Below are 18,285 nucleotides of genomic sequence, written 5' to 3'. Positions count from 1 at the left end.
TTAATAACTAAGCATTCACTTCAAAGTATAGCACCATGTAGGTAAGGAAAATGTTGCTTTCTAACAGCTAAAACACAATAAAGTCTTAATTCATATAAAACATTAAAGTAGCAATGGAAGTAGCAGCAGAAGCAAAGAGGGGAAAAAGCATGAGAATCATCATTTGTAAGTATGACTGTTTCATACTATTTCTTTTTATCCTCCTTGACTTCTCTGCAACTTCCTCCATTCTAAGTGGCAGCATGTGTACCCCACCGCTCTGACTCTGGCCTTCTTTGTAGCCTCCCTTCCCTTCACTTTCACTGACAGCCTTCTTGGTCCTACAATCTGGAACACTCCTCCTAAACCCAGCTACCTTCCTCTGCAACCTTCGAAAGTCTTTTCCAAATCTACCTCTTTGACCATACTGTTGATATCTACTCCTAATTCTTCTACTGCTGCTCGGCATCAGTTTTCACCTTTGTGAAGCGCCTTCGCACCTTTTATATAGTGAAACCTAACTAAATGCAATCTGTTATTGTTGAGAGCAAAAGAAGCTGCAAAAGGAGGAGAAAAAGCTCAGGAGAACAAAACTGGGGGAAAGTACACTTGCAAGGGAAAGGGCAAAAGCAAATAGAACAAAGACAAGTGCAAGGAGGGAAAACAGAACATACACAGATGAGCAAGGCCATTTTACCCATCTTAGTTCATCCATCCAGAAAGATACTCAGTCTCCAATCACCATCATAGCATCCAATTATTTTTTTAAATGTTTACACAGTTTTTGCCTCCACTGCTCTACCTGGAGGTCCACTCCATGTGTTGGTCACTGCATGTAGAACAATTTCCTGACATTCGTCTCCAGAGCTTGCTTTTCACCATTTTGAACCTGTGTTCCCTTTGTACTACTCACAGTTTAGTTTGAGTGCAAGAAGGGAAAATACAGTGCACACAAGAGGAAAGTAAGGAAAACAGAACACAGCAATTCCCAGTGCGTAGTCATTCTTCCCAGAGTTGGATGTCTAAGGATTGGTTCCCCAAGTACTGGCTCCTAGAAAAATGAATGGAATCTGTGCAGGACAAACATGGATCACCCTTACATCACCAAAGCAGTTGAGGAGGAAGGTGGACGAGGAAAATGGATACACAAATTGTCAGTTCTATATGAGGCTGTAAAATTAAATATATTTCAGACCAGCTGACCTATATCTTTATGTTGACTGCTTTTAAGATAGGCTTTTGAACAATGAGTGCCCTTTCCCCCAGCACTGTCTTTTCATTTAGGGCAACATGCTCCTGCCATGGTATATTTGTGTTTCTAACTAACATTGTGTGGTACTAATGTTAATTATGGTTAGTGTTTTGCCGGCAGAGCTGAGATTAAAGCTGACTATAGCAGGAATTGTAAAAATTAGCTTGCCTCCAAGCACTCTGTGGCACTACCGTGACTTTTTAATTACAGTTTCAAAATACAGACTATTATCACAGAAAGTGTAGCACAGAAGGAGGCCATTCGGCTCATCACACTTGTGCTGGTGCTGGCTACTCCACTCCCATTTCCCTGCATCCTTTAATATTCTTCCTTTTCAAATATTTATCCCATTTCATATTAAAAGATGTTATGGTGTCTATCGCACTAGCCACTCATGGTAAACCATTCCATGATCTAATAACCCTCTTATTCAAAAAGATTCTTCTAACTTCTCCCTTCGTTCTTCTTGTGATAATCCCCAGTCAATGCATCCTTGTTACTGATTCTCCAACCAGTAGAAAGTATCTTTCACTATTTACCCTTCGTAATCTTGAAAACTTTTTAGAACCCCCTCCCTAACTTTCTCTATTCCAATTTTTCTAAGTTTTATTAGTATATATTATAACAGGCCATAATCTACCGGAAAACCTACAAGGAGACCAGCGATATATAATTCTCAACAGCCCAGAGTTTAAACGTTCCCTGAAAATAATAAATGCTTTGCCATGCTGACTTTTTAGTGCAATTTTTGAAATGCACATCTGCTTTCCATCACACATATCTGCAGGAATTTCCAAAAACCTCTTCAACTGAAATTAAGGAAATCTGCAGAGTTGTGGAATTTTTTTTGGTGCTGCTTTTAAGCATCAAAATTATGTCGATTTAGCAAAAAAAAATCTTCAAGGGCTTGTGAAGCAATAGGAATTAGGAATTGCTTCTAATGCACACTTTACAGTGCTGTTGTCAGCAGAGGCCTCCACTTTGGGTAGCGGTGTTATAAAGTAAATGAGGTGGCACTTAAAGACATGGATTTCACCAACACTTCTTGAAGCAGCAGTCTCCCACCAGCAAATGTAAACACTTGTGTCAGACAGAGGGGCCATCATTTATTTTGGTTGCAGGCATATAAGATTCAGCCATGCCCCACGGGAGGAGATTTAGCTGCCAGCGAAGTCCAAAATTATGACTTTCAAGCTTGCATTTGTGCAGCTATTCCAGTTGTTGCCCCAGTACTGGAGAGTTGTCTGTTGCCCCAGTAACTGAGGAAGAGGATAGATTTCACAACACTGGGTACTTCTCAAACTTCTTGAAGTTGCTCAACGATAAAAAGAATACTTCACAGTCCTGCTTCCAGCATACTTTCACCATTGTACAAAAAATGTGTTTTGTGGCATTTTTATATTTGAAAATAACATTTTGAAGGAACATTATTCATCAGGACCAGATATAGAAACAAGGAAATTATAAAAGTGATCTGATGTGTATCATTATACCATATCTGCATGCTAAACACCAAAAGCAACAGGCTATAAATAGAGCAAAGCTCTGTAACCCTACTACATCCAGTTAAGAAAGGTGGTGGACAATCAGGTAACAAACGAGAGGAGGAATCTCCATGGACATCCACATCCTCAACCATGGCAGAACCTAGAACATGAATACAAGAGACAAAGCAGAAGTGTTTGCAAGCATCTCCAACTAAAAGTGGCTCAAAATGTCGATGAGTTCTGACAACATCTCGGCTGTAGCGCTGGAGACCTACACACCAGAACTATCAGCCCCCTTAGCCAAGCTATTCCAATACAACTATGACACTGGCATCTACTTAACAATGTGGAAAATTGGCCAGGTATTTACTGGCCACAAAAAGCAGGACAAGTCTAACCAGGCCACGTACTGCCCTATCATCCTTCTCCCAATCAGTAAAGTGACGGAACGAGTCATCCATAGTGCATCAAGTGACACCCATCCAATAGCCTGCTCATCAATGCCACCAGAACCACTCAGCTCCAGACCTGGTCACAGCCTTGAGGCAAGGATGAACACAAGGGCTGAATGTCAGAAGAGAGGTGAAGGTAACTGCTCTCAACATTAGAATAGCATTCAACCAAGTATTGCACCAAGAAGCTCTAGCAAAATTGAGTTCAATAAGAAAAACCCTCCAATGGCTGAAATCATGCCTGACACAAAATGAAAATGGTCGTAGTTGTTGGAGGCCAATCATCCTAGTCCTAAGATATTGCTGCAGCAGTTCTTCAGGGCAACATCCTCAGCCCAACCACCTTCAACTACTTAATCAAGTACCTTCCTTCTGTCATAAGGTTAGGAATGAGACTGTTCATGGGTGATTCTAGTGTTCAGCTCCATTCACAACTCCTCCAATACTGTCAGCCTACAGCAGCACCTGGACAACATCCAGGCTTGGGCTGCCAAGTGGCAGGTAACATATAACATACATACCACGTATGTACCTGGCAATTACTAGAAAAGGCCCAATCAGCTCCCGATGGCTTTCAATGGCACCATTATTGAGTCTCCTAATTACAACCAACATCCATGGGGTCATCACTGACTAGACGTTTACATGGACCAGTCATTTCAACAACTTGACTACAAGATTACAGCAAACGCTAGGCACTACGTAACAAGTAGTTCACCTCCTGACCCCTCAAAGCCTCTCCACCATCTATAAGGCTCATGTCAGAAGTGTGGTGAATAATCACCACTCACCCAGATGGGTGCAACTGCAACAGCACACAAGAAGCTCGACACCATTCAGGTCAGAGCAGTCTGCTTGGCTGATGCGCCTGCTATTAGACTCAATATCCACCTTCTGCACTATTGGTGCACTGCGCTCACAGTATGTACCATTGTCAAGACACACAGCAACAACTCACAAGCTTACTTTGATAGCACCTCCCAGTCCCATGACCTCTACCACCAAGAAAGATAAGACCAGCAAGATTGCAGGAACAGTCACCTCCAAGTCATACACCATTCTGATTTAGCCATTTACCATGGTGCCTTCATCATCACTGGGTGAAAACCCTGAAATTTCCTACCTAACTCCACTGTGGGAGTACTATCAGCAGAAGGACTGTAGCACATCAAGGAGAAGGTCCACCACCACCTTCTCAGGGCAACTAGGGATGGACAATAAATGTGACTTTGCCAGCATTGCCAACATCACAGAAAAACTATCAGGGTCTTGGGAATTAGAAAAACTTGGATCCTGAAATCTTGAAAGGAAGTGGATAAGGACCAAATAGAGGTATATAAAATACTAAGTAGGACAGAAAGGGTTAATCCTGAACACTCTTTCAAGTTAAACCATGACTGCAGGACAAAAGGACATAGGGAGAAACCGTTAAAAGGCAAGGTGGGGACTGATGCCAGAAAGCATTTCTTCATACACCGAATGACTAATGCCTGACATGCGAGGGGAGAAATCAAAGATTTCTATGAAAGGATGAGCTGGATGCGCCAAACGGTCTCACTGATCTGTATTTATCTTATATTATTATGTAGACCAATCTTTAGGACAGTCCACAGCTGAACATTTTTCTCCTATTAGTCACTACCAAAGCACATACTTATAAGTGAATGACAGGATGGCATGTTGGCACAATGCATCAGTACTGCACTGCTCGTGCCATAGAAAGGCAGGTTGCAGACATTTGCCTATGATTCAACATAAGGCAAACACAAGAAAAGAGCCGTGTTGTCATGGGGGAATGGGGCGGGGAAACCAAGCTAGTTCCTCACATTAAGGAAAAGGGTGGAAGCACAAAAGAAAACTTGGGCTGTTACTACACACCTCCAAGTACTCAGTTACAGAGCAGCACTGGCAGAGGCACAGGGCCAAATTGCACTCCCGTTTTCCTTCCCAAGGATGGGCTGGAGAGATTAAATAAAGTGGATTTTTCTTAATATAGCAATTGAAGTAGTCAGGAGTGAATAAATACCTTGCAACCTTTCAGATACATTTACTGCTTTAGAAAGTCACTAAATACAAAACTAACATCTATTTTCACCTTTTAATCTATTCCTATTGAAACACTAAGACATATTTTACCTCTTAGATCTCGATTGAAGTCATGAAGTCTGCGGATTTCTCCTTCTAACTTGTTCCGCATGGCTTTTTCCAAGGCCTCCTTCTTGGAAGAAGACTTCACCAGGTTTTCGTAAGCTTCTGAAACCCGCTCGATTTCCATCTCCATCTGTAACAAGAGAGAAAGTTAATAGTGAACTCCTTCATCAGTGCCCGAAGCAGCAGATCCATACCATACATCACGATGCAGTCTGGGGCTTGCAGCCAGAACCAAGACAGTACTGCAGCTGGATGCTGGGCAAACCATACAGAAACCAGCACCTTCGCTCAGTTCAAGATAAGTACAGGGATTACACTGTTGATCGGGGCTGATTTTGGAGCTGCCCCAATTCCCAAAATGTGTGTTGAGGATACCAAAGAGATATTAGCAAATTACTACATTTAAATCATAGGTTTTGAAATGCAGTCCTCGAGTGTATCCCAGGGGACTCCGAGATCAGATTTCTGACAGCCTGTTATCGTATTTCTAGATTTTTCTGTATTTGTTGACTCACTAGCATGTTATTTCCGTTGGAAACATTTTCCACAATAATAGTACTGTTTTCCTTTGGGTAGCTGACACCATCTTTCAGAAATTAAAACAGGGGGTTCTTAGGAGTGTGTCAATATCTCAAGGGACCCCTACAGATGGAAACGCTCAAAAATCAATGGACATGCCAGTCAGTGCTGCAGCTATCAATATAATGAGACACAGATATTATGCAATTTTACTTTTTAATTTTTTTTTAGGCAGGAAGAACACTGCAGAACCTTACCTTTTTTTAAAAAAAAAATCTTGGAATGTGGGTGGCACTGGCAAAGCTGCATTTATTGACCATCCTTAGTTGCAGTGAGGTGGTGGTGGATGGATGGATACTTTAGAGGGCATTAAAAGTCAACCACATGTTGTGGGACTGGAGTAATGTACAAGCCAGACCAGGTAGGGGTGATAGCTCCCTTCCCTGAAGGGCGTTAAGGAACTAGTTGGGTTTTTGACAATAATCCGGCAGCTTTTCATGGTCATATTTTCCAGTGCTGGCCCCCAAATTACCAGATTTATGAAATTCAATTTCACAACATGCTCTGGTAGGTCTGAACTTATGACCTCTGGGTTGCCAGTTGAGTAGCATAACCACTAGGCTACTAGGGAATTAAATGAATGAAGTCCATTGTAGAGAGGATTGCACATGGTCTATGGAAGAAATGTTTTTTTTCCTTATTTTAAAACAACAACCACTCCAATTTACATTAGAATTATTTCCTCTTCCTCCTTTTTTCAACCATCCATGCTATGTACTATTCGCAAGCCGAGATATCAGACAGGCAAAGCATCAAAGCAGCAAGAGGAGATGAAAAACAGCAGCCTGGATTAATTCACCCATTGATTTTTCCCTATTTTTTTCCTTCCTTTCTTGTCAGGAGTTTTATTTCTCTGTTGGGTCCTCTCCTTATCAGCTCAGCTGTGATGAGAAATATCATTTAGTTCTCACGGCTGGGGTGCATAAAACTCATTCCGCATTCACGTCCACTCACTCCAATATTAACTGGCGCAATCGGCCGCACATTGTTCCTCTCTAGTTCAAGTCACAGTCTCAATATTCACCTTGGGCTGTCCCGCTCAAGCTGGCTCTCTCAAGGGAGCACATGTGGCTCTGATGCTCCTCTCACCTCCAGCGACTCTGCCTTCAGACTAGAAAAAGTTTGCCTCCAAAACAAAGATACATTGGCAGAAACAACTGACCCACTGGATAGAGAACTCAAACAGAAAGCACTGCTGCCTCACTACCTCTGTCTTACACTATGGATTCAATGTGTCAAACTGGTCACGATAGCTGGCAGCTGTTATTGATGCCCCACACTTCCAAGGACTTTGATGGGGTATGGTGTGTATTAATGTTGTGAACAAGAGCATGGTGGCAATGTTGAGTTGTGCTGCTCATCACGCTGCTGTGAGGAGATTCTAGAACTTGTTGTCCAACTAATGAGAACTCAGACCCGTACTTGTCTGCTGCCCGATGACCAACTAGTGACTATTCTTCTTTTGGAGGAAGGGAAAAGGGATGAGGGGAGATAAGCACCGTCTCTTTGGTGTTAATATGGCTCCAAGATGACTAGCCTGTTGATAAAAATTCAGAACCAAGCCTTAGTGGTAGACTTGATAATCTAATACCTGGACCAGGTAGTTCCATAGTACCCCAGAGCATGATGATGACTGGCCAGCTATCCCACCTCATTAGGAGGGGCAGACTGTTCACTCCAGACTGGGATTCTTTATATTTGGCTGCAAATAAACCTGCAAACCAATAGCCTAACATAGGTTATCCTAGCTGAAGAAGCAGTTAGAAGCTCTATACTGATACTGGTGCAGTTTTAGCTGGTTAAACCCAGCAACATCCCCACACACTTGTGCCTAAGCTTTGGCTCTACCAATCTGCACCCAAGCTCTCTGGACTCACGTAAGTGAGGTGTGTCCATATGTGGAGACTGTGTGCACTTCATGTCAGACAATGAGAAAATACTACATGTATGGATTTCTCATTAGCTTGGTTTGGAAACTCAAGTAAAATGAGAGGTTTCTCAAAGTGTCAGACACAGCTGACAAAAAAAATAATGATGGCTGTATCTTGAAGTTGATTTTGCTAGGATTGGTCGTTTTGTTGCAAAGAAATTAGTGAACTTATCAACTACACCAGCCAATCAGAAGGAAAACAATCACAGACTACTTACAAACATCTGCTTTTCTTGATATATATTAATGATTTGGAATTGGGTGCACAGGCCACAATTTCAAAATTTGCAGATGACACAAAACTTGGAAGGGTAGTAAACAGTGAGGAGGATAGTGATCGACTACAAGAGGATATAGGCAGGCTGGAGGAATGGGCGGATACGTGGAGGATGAAATTTAACCCAGAAAAATGCGTAGTGATACATTTTGGTAGGAAAAACTAGGAGAGGCAATATAAACTAGAGGGCACAACTCTAAAAGGGGAACAGGAACAGAGATTTCTGGGGGCATATATGCACAAATCATTGAAAGTGGCAGGGTAGGTTGAGAAAGCGGTTATAAAAGTGTACGGGATCCTGAGCTTTATAAATAGAGGCATAGAGTACAAAAGTATGGAAGTCATGATGAACCTTTATAAAACACTGGTTCGGCCACAACTGGAGTACTGTCCCCAGTTCTGGGCACTGCACTTTTGGAAAGATGTGAAGACCTTAGAGAGGGTGCAGCAGAGATTTACCAGAATGATTCCAGGGATGAGGGACTTTAGTTACATGGATAGACTGGAGAAGCTGGGGTTGTTCTCTTTGGAACAGAGACGGTTGATAGAGGTATTCAAAACCATGAAGGGTCTAGGCAGAGTAGATAGAGAGAAACTGTTCCCATTGGCGGAAGAATCAAGAACCAGAGGACACAGATTTAAGGTGACTGGCAAAAGAACCAAAGGTGACATGAGGAAAAACTTTTTTACACAGCGAGTGGTTAGGATCTGGAATGCACTGCCCGAGATGGGATGGAGGCAGATTCAATCATGGCCTTCAAAAGGGAACTGGATAAGTATTTGAAAGGCAAAAATTTGCAGGGCTATGGGGATAGGGCAGGGGAATGGGACTAGCTGGATTGCTCTTGCATAGAGCCGGTGCGGACTCGATGGGCCGAATAGCCTCCTTCCGTGCTGTAACCTTTCTATGATTCTATCACACCTACAGACACAAAATGTATTATATATTAGATTAGTAACAGGTCATGTAATCTGACATGTGCTTATCAAGGTGAGGATGCCAATGGTCAAGATTTAAACATTTTCCGACTTTTTACACCCAATGTAACTTCCAAGCATTTCCATGTCAGGTATTGCATTAAAGGTTGCAGGTTTACCTCCACTTTACCATAACAATGTGCCTCAACCCCATCGCCAGAAAAGCAATCTTACCACATTTCAATTTCTAGCTGGTGGCCTCTAAGCAAGTCTTGTTAGTTTAGTGCCAATTTAAGGGCAGTTTCATGGTATGGACTTGTGCCCAACAGGATTGGCACTGCCCCAAGCCCACTTAATTTAGAAACTCTGATAAATTACAGACTTTTATTGTATCTTACGATACAATAAAAAATAATTAGTCATTTATGCTACCTGTAGTGTAAATGCTGCTAACAGAACACTTTTTACCTTCTGCAATTTAGCCACTTTGTCGTAGTATCCCTCTAGCTCCTGTCGAAGAGCACGGTTCTCCTCTGACAGGATTTCTACCATCTGCTGAGCTCGCAAGACAATGGCCAATGGGTCTCCATGGAACTGCTGATGCAGGTGGTTTGCAAGGGGGGCCTGTTGGGGCTGGGCAGCCATCAGCATTGGTGAGGGTGGTGGCTGCATCACAGACACAGATCCCATTGATGTCTGAGATGATGATGGGCTGTGCTGATAGATTCGTTGCTGTAACTGCAATTGCTGAAATATCGGTCCCTCTTGTGTTTGCCTGTTAATACAAGAGAGATTACCAATTGTAGATAATAATGAATAGGCATATTACAAATACCGGACAGTGAATTTATTGTAGTCTAATATAAAGGGAGGGGCCTTGTCATGGAACCAGTCAGTCATAGAATAGAATCACAGAATCATACAGCAGAGGAAGCCATTCGGCCCATCATGCCTGTGCCAGCTCTTTGGTAGAGCTATCCAATTAGTCCCACTCCCCTGCTCTTTCCCCTTAAGCCATGTAAATGCTATCCCTTCAAGTATTTGTCCAATTCCCATTTGAAAGTTACTATTGAATCTACTTCCACCATCCTTTCAGGCAGTGCATTCCAGATCATAACTTGCTGCGCAAAATTTTTCTCTCCCATATCGCCTCTGGTTCTTTTGCCAATCACCTTAAATCTGTATCCTCTATTTATCAACCCTTCTGCCACTGGAAACAGTTTCTCCTTATTTACCCTATCAAAACAGTTCATGATTTTGAACACCTCTATCAAATCCCTTCTTAACCTTCTCTGTTCTAAGGAGAAGAGCCTCAGTCTCTCCACATAACTGAAGTCCCTCATCCCTGGTACCATTCTAGTAAATCTCTTCTGCATCCTCTCTAAGGCCTTGACATCCTTCCTAAAGTGTGATGCCGAGAATTGAAAACAATGCTCCAGCGGAGGCCTAACCAGTGTTTAATAAAGGTTTAGCATAACTGCTTTGCTTTTGTACTCTATGCCTCTACTTATAAAGCCAAGGATCCCATATGCCTTTTTAACAGCCTTCACAACTTGTCTTGCCATTTTCAAAGGTTTGTGTACATACACTCCCAGGTCTCCTGTTTCTGCACCCCCTTTAAAATTGTACTATTTAGTTTATATTGCCTCTCCTCATTCTTCCTACCAAAATGTATCACTTCACACTTCTGGGTGTTAAATTTCATCTTCCACGTGTCTGCCCATTTCACCAGTCTGTCTAGGTCCTCCTGAAGTCTGTTACTATCTTCCTCATTGTTTGCTATATTCTCAAGTGTCATGCCATCTGCAAACTTTGAAATTATGCCCTCTATACCCAAGTCCAGGTCATTAATATATATTAAAATGAGCAGAACCACCACTGTATACTTCCTTCCGGTCTGAAAAACAACTGTTCACCTCTACTCTCTGTTCCTCAGCCAATTTCGTATCCACGCTGCCACTGTCCCTTTAATCCCATGGGCTTTAATTTTGCTAACAAATCTATTATGTGGTACTTCATCAAACACCTTTTGAAATTCCAAAAGGCACATCAATCGCACTACCCTCATCAACCCTCTCCATTACTTCAAAAAACTCAATCAAGTTAGTCAAACACGAATTGCCTTTAACAAATCCGTGCTGACTTTCATTTATTAGCCCATACTTCTCCAAGTGCCAATTAATTTTGTCCCTGATTATTGTCTCTAGAAGTTTCCCCACCACTGACGTTAGGCTGACTGGCCTGTAATTGCTGGGTTTATCCCTCTCCCCTTTTTTGAACAGGGGTGCAATGTTTGCAGTCCTCTGGCACCACCCCCATATTTAAGGAGGAATGGAAGATATGGTCAGAGCCTCCATAATTTCGACCCTTACTTCCCTCAGTAACTTAGGATGCATCCCTTCTGGACCGGGTGACATTTCTACTTTGAATACAGCCAACCTTTTAAGTACCTGCTCTTCAACTATTTTTATTTTCTCCATTATCGCTACTACCGCTTCCTTTACTATCACATTTGCTGCATCTTCTTCTCGAGTGAAGACAGATGCAAAGTACTCATTTCGTACCTCAGTGATGCCCTCTGCCTCCACAAGAAAATCTTCTTTTTGATCCTTGATCGGTCCCACCCTTCCTTTAACTACCTTTTTACTATTTATATCTTTATAAAGAGACTTTTGAGTTCCCGTTTATGTTTACTGCTATTCTATTCTCTCACTCTCTTTTTGCCCCTCTTATTCCCTTTTTTTTTAAGATCTCCTCTGTACTTTCTATATACAGCTTGGTTCTCTACTGTGTTATGAACCATACGTTTGTCATAAGCCTCTTTTTTCTGCTTCATTTTAATCTTTACATCTTTAGTCATCCAGGGAGCTCTAGCTTTGGATGCCCTTCCTTTCCCCCTCGTGGGAATGTGTCCACTCTGTACCCGAACTATCTCCTCTTTGAAGGCCTCCCATTGTTCAATTACTGTTTTGCCTAACAATTTCTCATTTCAATCCACCTGGGCAAGATCTCTCTTTAATTCACTAAAATTAGCCCTCCTCCAGTTAAGTGTTTTTACGCTTGATTGTTCCTTATCTTTTTCCATAACTATTTTATACCTGATATTATGATCACGTTCCCCAAATGCTCCCCCACTCAAACATGCTCTGCTTGCTCCACTTCATTCCCCAGAACTAGATCCAGCACTGCTTCCTTCCTCGTCCGGCTGGAAACACACTGTTCCAGAAAGTTCTCTTGTACACATTTCAGGAATTCCTCCCCCTCTTTGCCCTTTTCACTGTTACTATCCCAATCTATATTGGGATAATTGAAGTCTCCCATTATCGCTACTCTATAGTTCTTGCATCTTTCTGTAATTTGCCTGCAGATTTGCTCCTCTATCACCTGCCCACTATTTGCTGCCGATAGTACACACCCAGTAGAATAATAGCTCCTCTATTGTTCCTTAATTCTAACCAAATAGCTTCTGTCTTCGACCCATCAGCTACATCATCCCTTTCCAGTGCTACAATAGTTTATTTGATTGATACTTCCAGCCCCCCGCCTCCTTTTTTTCCTTCTCTATCTTTTCAAAATATCTTGTAGCCAGGAATATTAATAACCCAATCCTCCCTTTCTTTGAACCAGGTCTCTGTTACTGCCACTATATCATAGTCCCATGTGGAGACTCGTACCTGCAGTGCACCAACCTTATTTATCATGCATTTACGCACATACACTCCAAACCCATTTAGACTGCCTCGCATTTGCCCCCTGTCTGATCCCTCCTATTTCTGAACTCTCCTTTACTCTAGTACTATTCGTCTATCCCAGTCCTCTGTGCATGATGTTTCTCCTCTCTAATGTTTCATCCTGGTGCCCATCCCCCTGCCAAATTAGTTTAAACCCTCCCCCACAGCACCACTTAACTTCCCCACAAGGATATTGGTCCCAGCTCTGTTGAGGTCCCTTCTGCCCCAGAACTGGTCCCAATGCCCCAGGAATCTGAAGCCCTCCCTCCTGCACCATTCCTCCAGCCACACATTAACCTGTCTTATCCCATTATTCCTATACTCACCAAGACTTCTTCGACAGCACCTCCCAAACCCGCGACCTCTACCACCTAGAAGGACAAGAGCAGCAGGCACATGGGAACAACACCACCTGCACATTCCCCTCCAAGTCACACACCATCCCGACTTGGAAATATATCACCGTTCCTTCATCGTCGCTGGGTCAAAATCCTAGAACTCTCTTCCTAACAGCACTGTGGGAGAACCTTCACCACACGGACTGCAACGGTTAAAGAAGGCCGCTCACCACCATCTCCTCAAAGGCAATTAGGGATGGGCAATAAATGCTGGCCTCGCCAGCGACGCCCACATCCCATTAACAAATAAAAAAAACTCACTAGCCCATGGCACTGGGAGTAATCCAGAGATTACCATCTTTGAGGTCCTGCTTTTTAACTTCCTCCCTAGTGCCTGAAACTGACTGCAGGACCTCAACCTTTTTCCCATCCTATGTCATTGGTTCCCACATGGACCAAAACTTCTTGCTGTTTCCCTTCCCCCCTCAAAATGTTCTGCACCCTCTCAGTGATGTCCTTTACCCTGGCACCAGGGAGGCAACATACCACGCGGGTCTCATGTCGGCGGTTGCAGAAACACCTGTTTGTTCACCCGACTATTGAATCCCCTGTAATCACTGCATTCTTACACTTTGCTGTGCCCCACGGTGCCATGGTCCGGATTGCACTCCTTCGAAGTGTCGCCACCCTCACCGGTGTTCAATACTGAAAATTGATTAACGAGTGCCACATTCCCAGAATCATAGAAAGGTTACCACACGGAAGGAGGTCGTTCAGCTTGTTGAGTCTGTGCCGGCTCGATGCAAGAGCAATCCAGCTAGTTCCACTCCCCCACAGCCCTGCAAATTTTTTCCTTTCAAGTACTTATCCAATTCCCTTTTGAAAGCCATGATTGAATCTGTCTCCTCCACCCCCCTTGCAGTGCATTCCAGATCCTCACCACTCTCTGCGTAAAAAAGTTTTTCCTCATGTCACCTTTGGTTCTTTGGCCAATCACCTTAAATATCAAATCTCCTTTCAACCTTCTCTGTTAACCTTCTCTGTTCCAAGGAGAACAACCCTAGCTTCTCCTGTCTATCCAGGTAACTAAAGTCCCTCATCCCTGGAATCATTCTCGTAAATCTTTTCTGCACCCTCTCTATGGCCTTCACATCTTTCCTAAAGTGCAGTGCCCAGAACTGGACACAATACTCCAGTTGTGGTCGAACCTGTGTTTTATAAAGGTTCATCATGACTTCCTTGCTTTTGTACTCTATGCCTCTATTTATAAAGCCCAATATCTCGTATGCTTTTTTAACCGCTTTCTCAACCTGCCCTTGATTTGTGCACATGTACCCCCAGATCTCTCTGTTCCTGTCCCCCTTTTAGAAATGTGCCCTCTAGTTTATATTACCTCTCCTCGTTCTTCCTACCGAAATGTATCACACCGCATTTTTCTGCGTTAAATTTCATCTGCCATGTGTCCGCCCATTCCACCAATCTGTCTATATTCTCTTGAAATCTATCACTATCCTCCTCACTGTTTACTACCCTTCCAAGTTTTGTGTCATCTGCAAATTTTGAAATTGTGCCCTGTAAACCCAAGTCCAAGTCATTAATATATATCAAGAAAATCAGTGGTCCCAGTACCAACCCCTGGGGAACACCACTGTACACCTCCCTCCAGTCCGAAAAACAACCATTCACTACTACTCTCTGCTTCTTGTTACTTAGCCAATTTTGTAATCCGTGCTGTATCGGGCAGGTTATATTTGGGGTACAGCCTGTCTCTCTGTATTGGGCGGGTTATATTTGGGGTACAGTCTGTCTCTCTGTATTGGGCGGGTTATATTTGGGGTACAGTCTGTCTCTCTGTATATGGTAGGTGTATATGGTAGGCTCTGCATATGGTAGGAAACTCTGAGCTTGAGCTCAAGCATCCGGAGGCACTTTCTGTACATATGGTCACCCAGGACATCTGAAGTGTCCTGGAGTTCCCACATGGCGCAGGAATTGAAGGCAACGGGTCTCAGCTGTCCCGCCATTGTGGTTAGAGTCTACTTATTTTATATATATATATACCTAATATTATTTACATGTTTAATCTTAGTATCCTTTTAACTCCTATTTATTATTGATCTAATATTTATGTATACCAGATTCTTATTTAATACAATTTCGGGTCCCTTTAGTGTCCCCTACTTCGTATAATTTATCCCGAGATACTTATCCTGCATCATTACACCATTAGTCTCGTCACATGGCATTAAGTTCACGTTCAACAAAAATCAGAAAAATGTTTCAAAGAAATCAGCTGCAAGAATGGTAATCTTCCATCCTATGTCGTATAGCACTTTCCCACCTAACAGATTGACACGGACTCACCAGGATGGCTGGGAAAGCCACCGCTCATTCAAATCTTAACTGCACTGCCAGGAGATTCAGCTCTTTGCCAGATAAGAATTGGCACTTTTGCCTGCTAATCTAATGTGACTCTCCCAATCGAATGACGTTCCTCTTGTGTTTGCTTAGTATGAGTAATTGAAATGGAAAATAGTTGCCACAGTGGTGGAATTTCCCAAATATTTGCAGACTAGTAAAACAAGTACATTATAATGCATTTGATTGCTCTTGTGGTTTTTTTTTAAGAAAACATGCCACCAATGGGTGTATTGCAGGCAAACAACCGAACTTTATTGTTTGCTTCTTTACACTGATCGGTGCAGTTATGACCTCAGCCTTCCAGCTAGTGGCAATCAACATAATAAAACAACATCTTTAGGGCTCAACGGTCAGCTGAGGCACCTGCTGACTAGTCTGAAGTAAACAGGTATTGGCGAGGCTGACAAACAAACTTGCCAGGTTTCAAGCACTCTGCCTCCTTCTATTCCCGATTCTTGATAATTTCTTTGTCTGATTAATTGCTATAGAACATGTGCACTTGTAATGCAGCCCAGGGCCATATGTGGTCCATCCCTCCCCCCTTCTCAGTTGCCCTGCAAAACAACTTTATAGCACCGTCATATAGCGGAACATCGCAGAGTATTTCATAAGGAGAATCAGAGGACACTGACTGGGTGAGGAATGATTGCTTGGGGCAGAACCAAAGGCAAAATTAAAGCAATATATTTTGTTGGAAGCTTTTGAAGGAAGGGAAGAGAGATGGGAACATAAAAACACAGGAACAGGAGCAGGCCGGTCAGCTCCCTCGAGCCTGTTCCGCCATTCTATTAGACCATGGCTGATCTGTACCTCAACTCCATTTACCCACCTTTGCTTCATATCCCTTGATACCCTTACCTAACAAAAATCTATTGATTTGGGTCTTGAAAATTTTAATTGACCCAGTACCTATAATGGTTCACAACTTCAGCACTCTACTTGATCTCAACCCAAGCCTTAAACCTCACCAAGGCCACCTACTTCCATTTTTGCAACGTTGCCCACCTGCAACTCGAACTTTAATGTATAGCACTTTTAATGTAGAAAAATGTCCCACGCGCTTCATACAAGTGTAACCAGACAAAAATAGATGCCTAGGCAAAGGTGGAGATATTGGGAGGGGTGACTAAAAGCTTGATAAAAAAGGTTGGCTTTAAGGAGAGTCTTAAAGGAGGAGGGAGGTGGAAAGTCAGAGATGTTTAGGGAGGGAATTCCAGAGCCTGGGGCCTCGACGGCAGAAGGCAGAGTCTCCAATGGTGGGGCAAAAGGAGTGGGGGTTGTACATGAGGCCAGAGTTGGAGGAACACAGTTCTCAGACGGTTATAGCGCTGGGAAAGGTTATAGAGATAGAGATAAAGAGCAGCAAGACCATGAATGGATTTAAAAACAAGGATGAGAATTTAAAACATGAGGCATTGAGAGAACGGGAACTAATGTAGATCAGTGAGCAAATCAGTGATGTTTAAACGGAAACTAGTGCCGGAAAGGTTACGGGTAGCAGAGTTTTGGATGAGCTAAAGTTTATGGAGGGTGAATGGTGGCACTGCCAAATTTAGAGCCCCCTGGTTGTCTAGAAGTATACAGGGCAAGATAAAGCAGAAAAAGAAAGCTTATGACTGTCACAGAAAGCTAAATACTGCAGGAAGCCTAGAGGACTATAGAAAGTACAGGGATGACGTAAAAAAGGAAATGAGAGCAAAGAGATGGCATGAAAAAATATTAGCTAGTAAGATTAAAGAAAACCAAAGATGTTTTATCAGTACATTAAGAACAAGAGGATAGCTAAAAAAAAGGTGGGACCTATCAGGGATGATAAGGGTAACTTGAGTGTAGAAGCAGAGGATGTGGGTAGGGTTTTAAATGAATATTTTGTCTCCGTATTCACAAAGGAAACGGATGACCCGGACGTAGTAGTTAAAGAGGAGAGGTGTGAAATATTGGATATGGCAAACATAACGAGAGAGGAAGTACTGGAGGGACTGGAATCCTTTAAAGTTGATAAGTCACCAGGGCCGGATGGATTGTTTCCTAGGCTATTGAAGGAAGCCAGGGAGGAAATAGCAGATGCTCTGAGGATCATTTTCCAATCCTCACTCTATACAAGGGAGGTACCGGAAGACTGGAAGACTGCAAACGTAGTACCATTGTTTAAAAAGGGTACGAGGGAAAGGCAAACAATCATAGGCAGTTCAGTCTTACCTCGGTGGTGGGCAAACTATTAGAATCAATACTGAGAGATAGGATAAACTGTCACTTGGAAAGGCATGGTTTAATCAGGGATAGTCAGCATGGATCTGTTCAGGGAAGGTCATGCCTTACAAATCTGATTAAATTCTTTTAGGAAGCGACAAGGAGGATTGATGAGGGTAGTGCAGTGGATGTTGTCTACATGGATTTTAGTAAGGCATTTAACAAGGTCCCACATGGCAGACTGGTCAGAAAGGTAAAAGCCCATGGGATATAGGGAAATGTGGCGAATTGGATCCAAAATTGGCTCAGTAACAGGAAACAAAGGGTAAAAGTTGATGGATGTCTTTGCGAATGGAAATCTGTTTCCAGCAGTGTGCCACAGAGCTCAGTGTTAGGTCCCTTGCTGTTTGTGGTACATATTAATGATTTGGACTTGAATGTAGGGGGCATGATTGGCAAATTTGCAGACGACACAAAAATTGGCCGTGTAGTTGATAGTGAAGGGGATAGCTGTAGACTCCAAGAAGATATCAATGGGTTGGTGGAGTGGGCGGAAAAGTGGCAAATGGAGTTCAACCCA

At 42.8% G+C, this 18,285-nt stretch overlaps 1 protein-coding gene across 3 annotated transcripts in view; it reads right to left on the bottom strand.

Moving 5' to 3' along the window:
* Positions 1 to 18,285, bottom strand: part of amot (angiomotin) — a 126,017-nt gene that overhangs the window by 37,481 nt on the left and 70,251 nt on the right. For all 3 annotated transcript variants that reach the window (XM_067997155.1, XM_067997156.1, XM_067997157.1), the window contains 2 exons: positions 9,494 to 9,800; positions 5,307 to 5,451 (listed from right to left, as the gene is read on the bottom strand). In XM_067997155.1, the coding sequence (XP_067853256.1) occupies positions 5,307 to 5,451; positions 9,494 to 9,800 (452 nt within the window). The remainder of the gene's footprint in view (positions 1 to 5,306; positions 5,452 to 9,493; positions 9,801 to 18,285) is intronic.

This window comes from Heptranchias perlo, chromosome 15 (genome assembly GCF_035084215.1).
Source record: "Heptranchias perlo isolate sHepPer1 chromosome 15, sHepPer1.hap1, whole genome shotgun sequence".
In the NCBI taxonomy this organism is placed as follows: Eukaryota; Metazoa; Chordata; class Chondrichthyes; order Hexanchiformes; family Hexanchidae; genus Heptranchias; species Heptranchias perlo.
The sequence above is the reverse complement of the archived record's forward strand: the minus strand, read 5'-3'. Positions and strand labels throughout refer to the sequence as shown.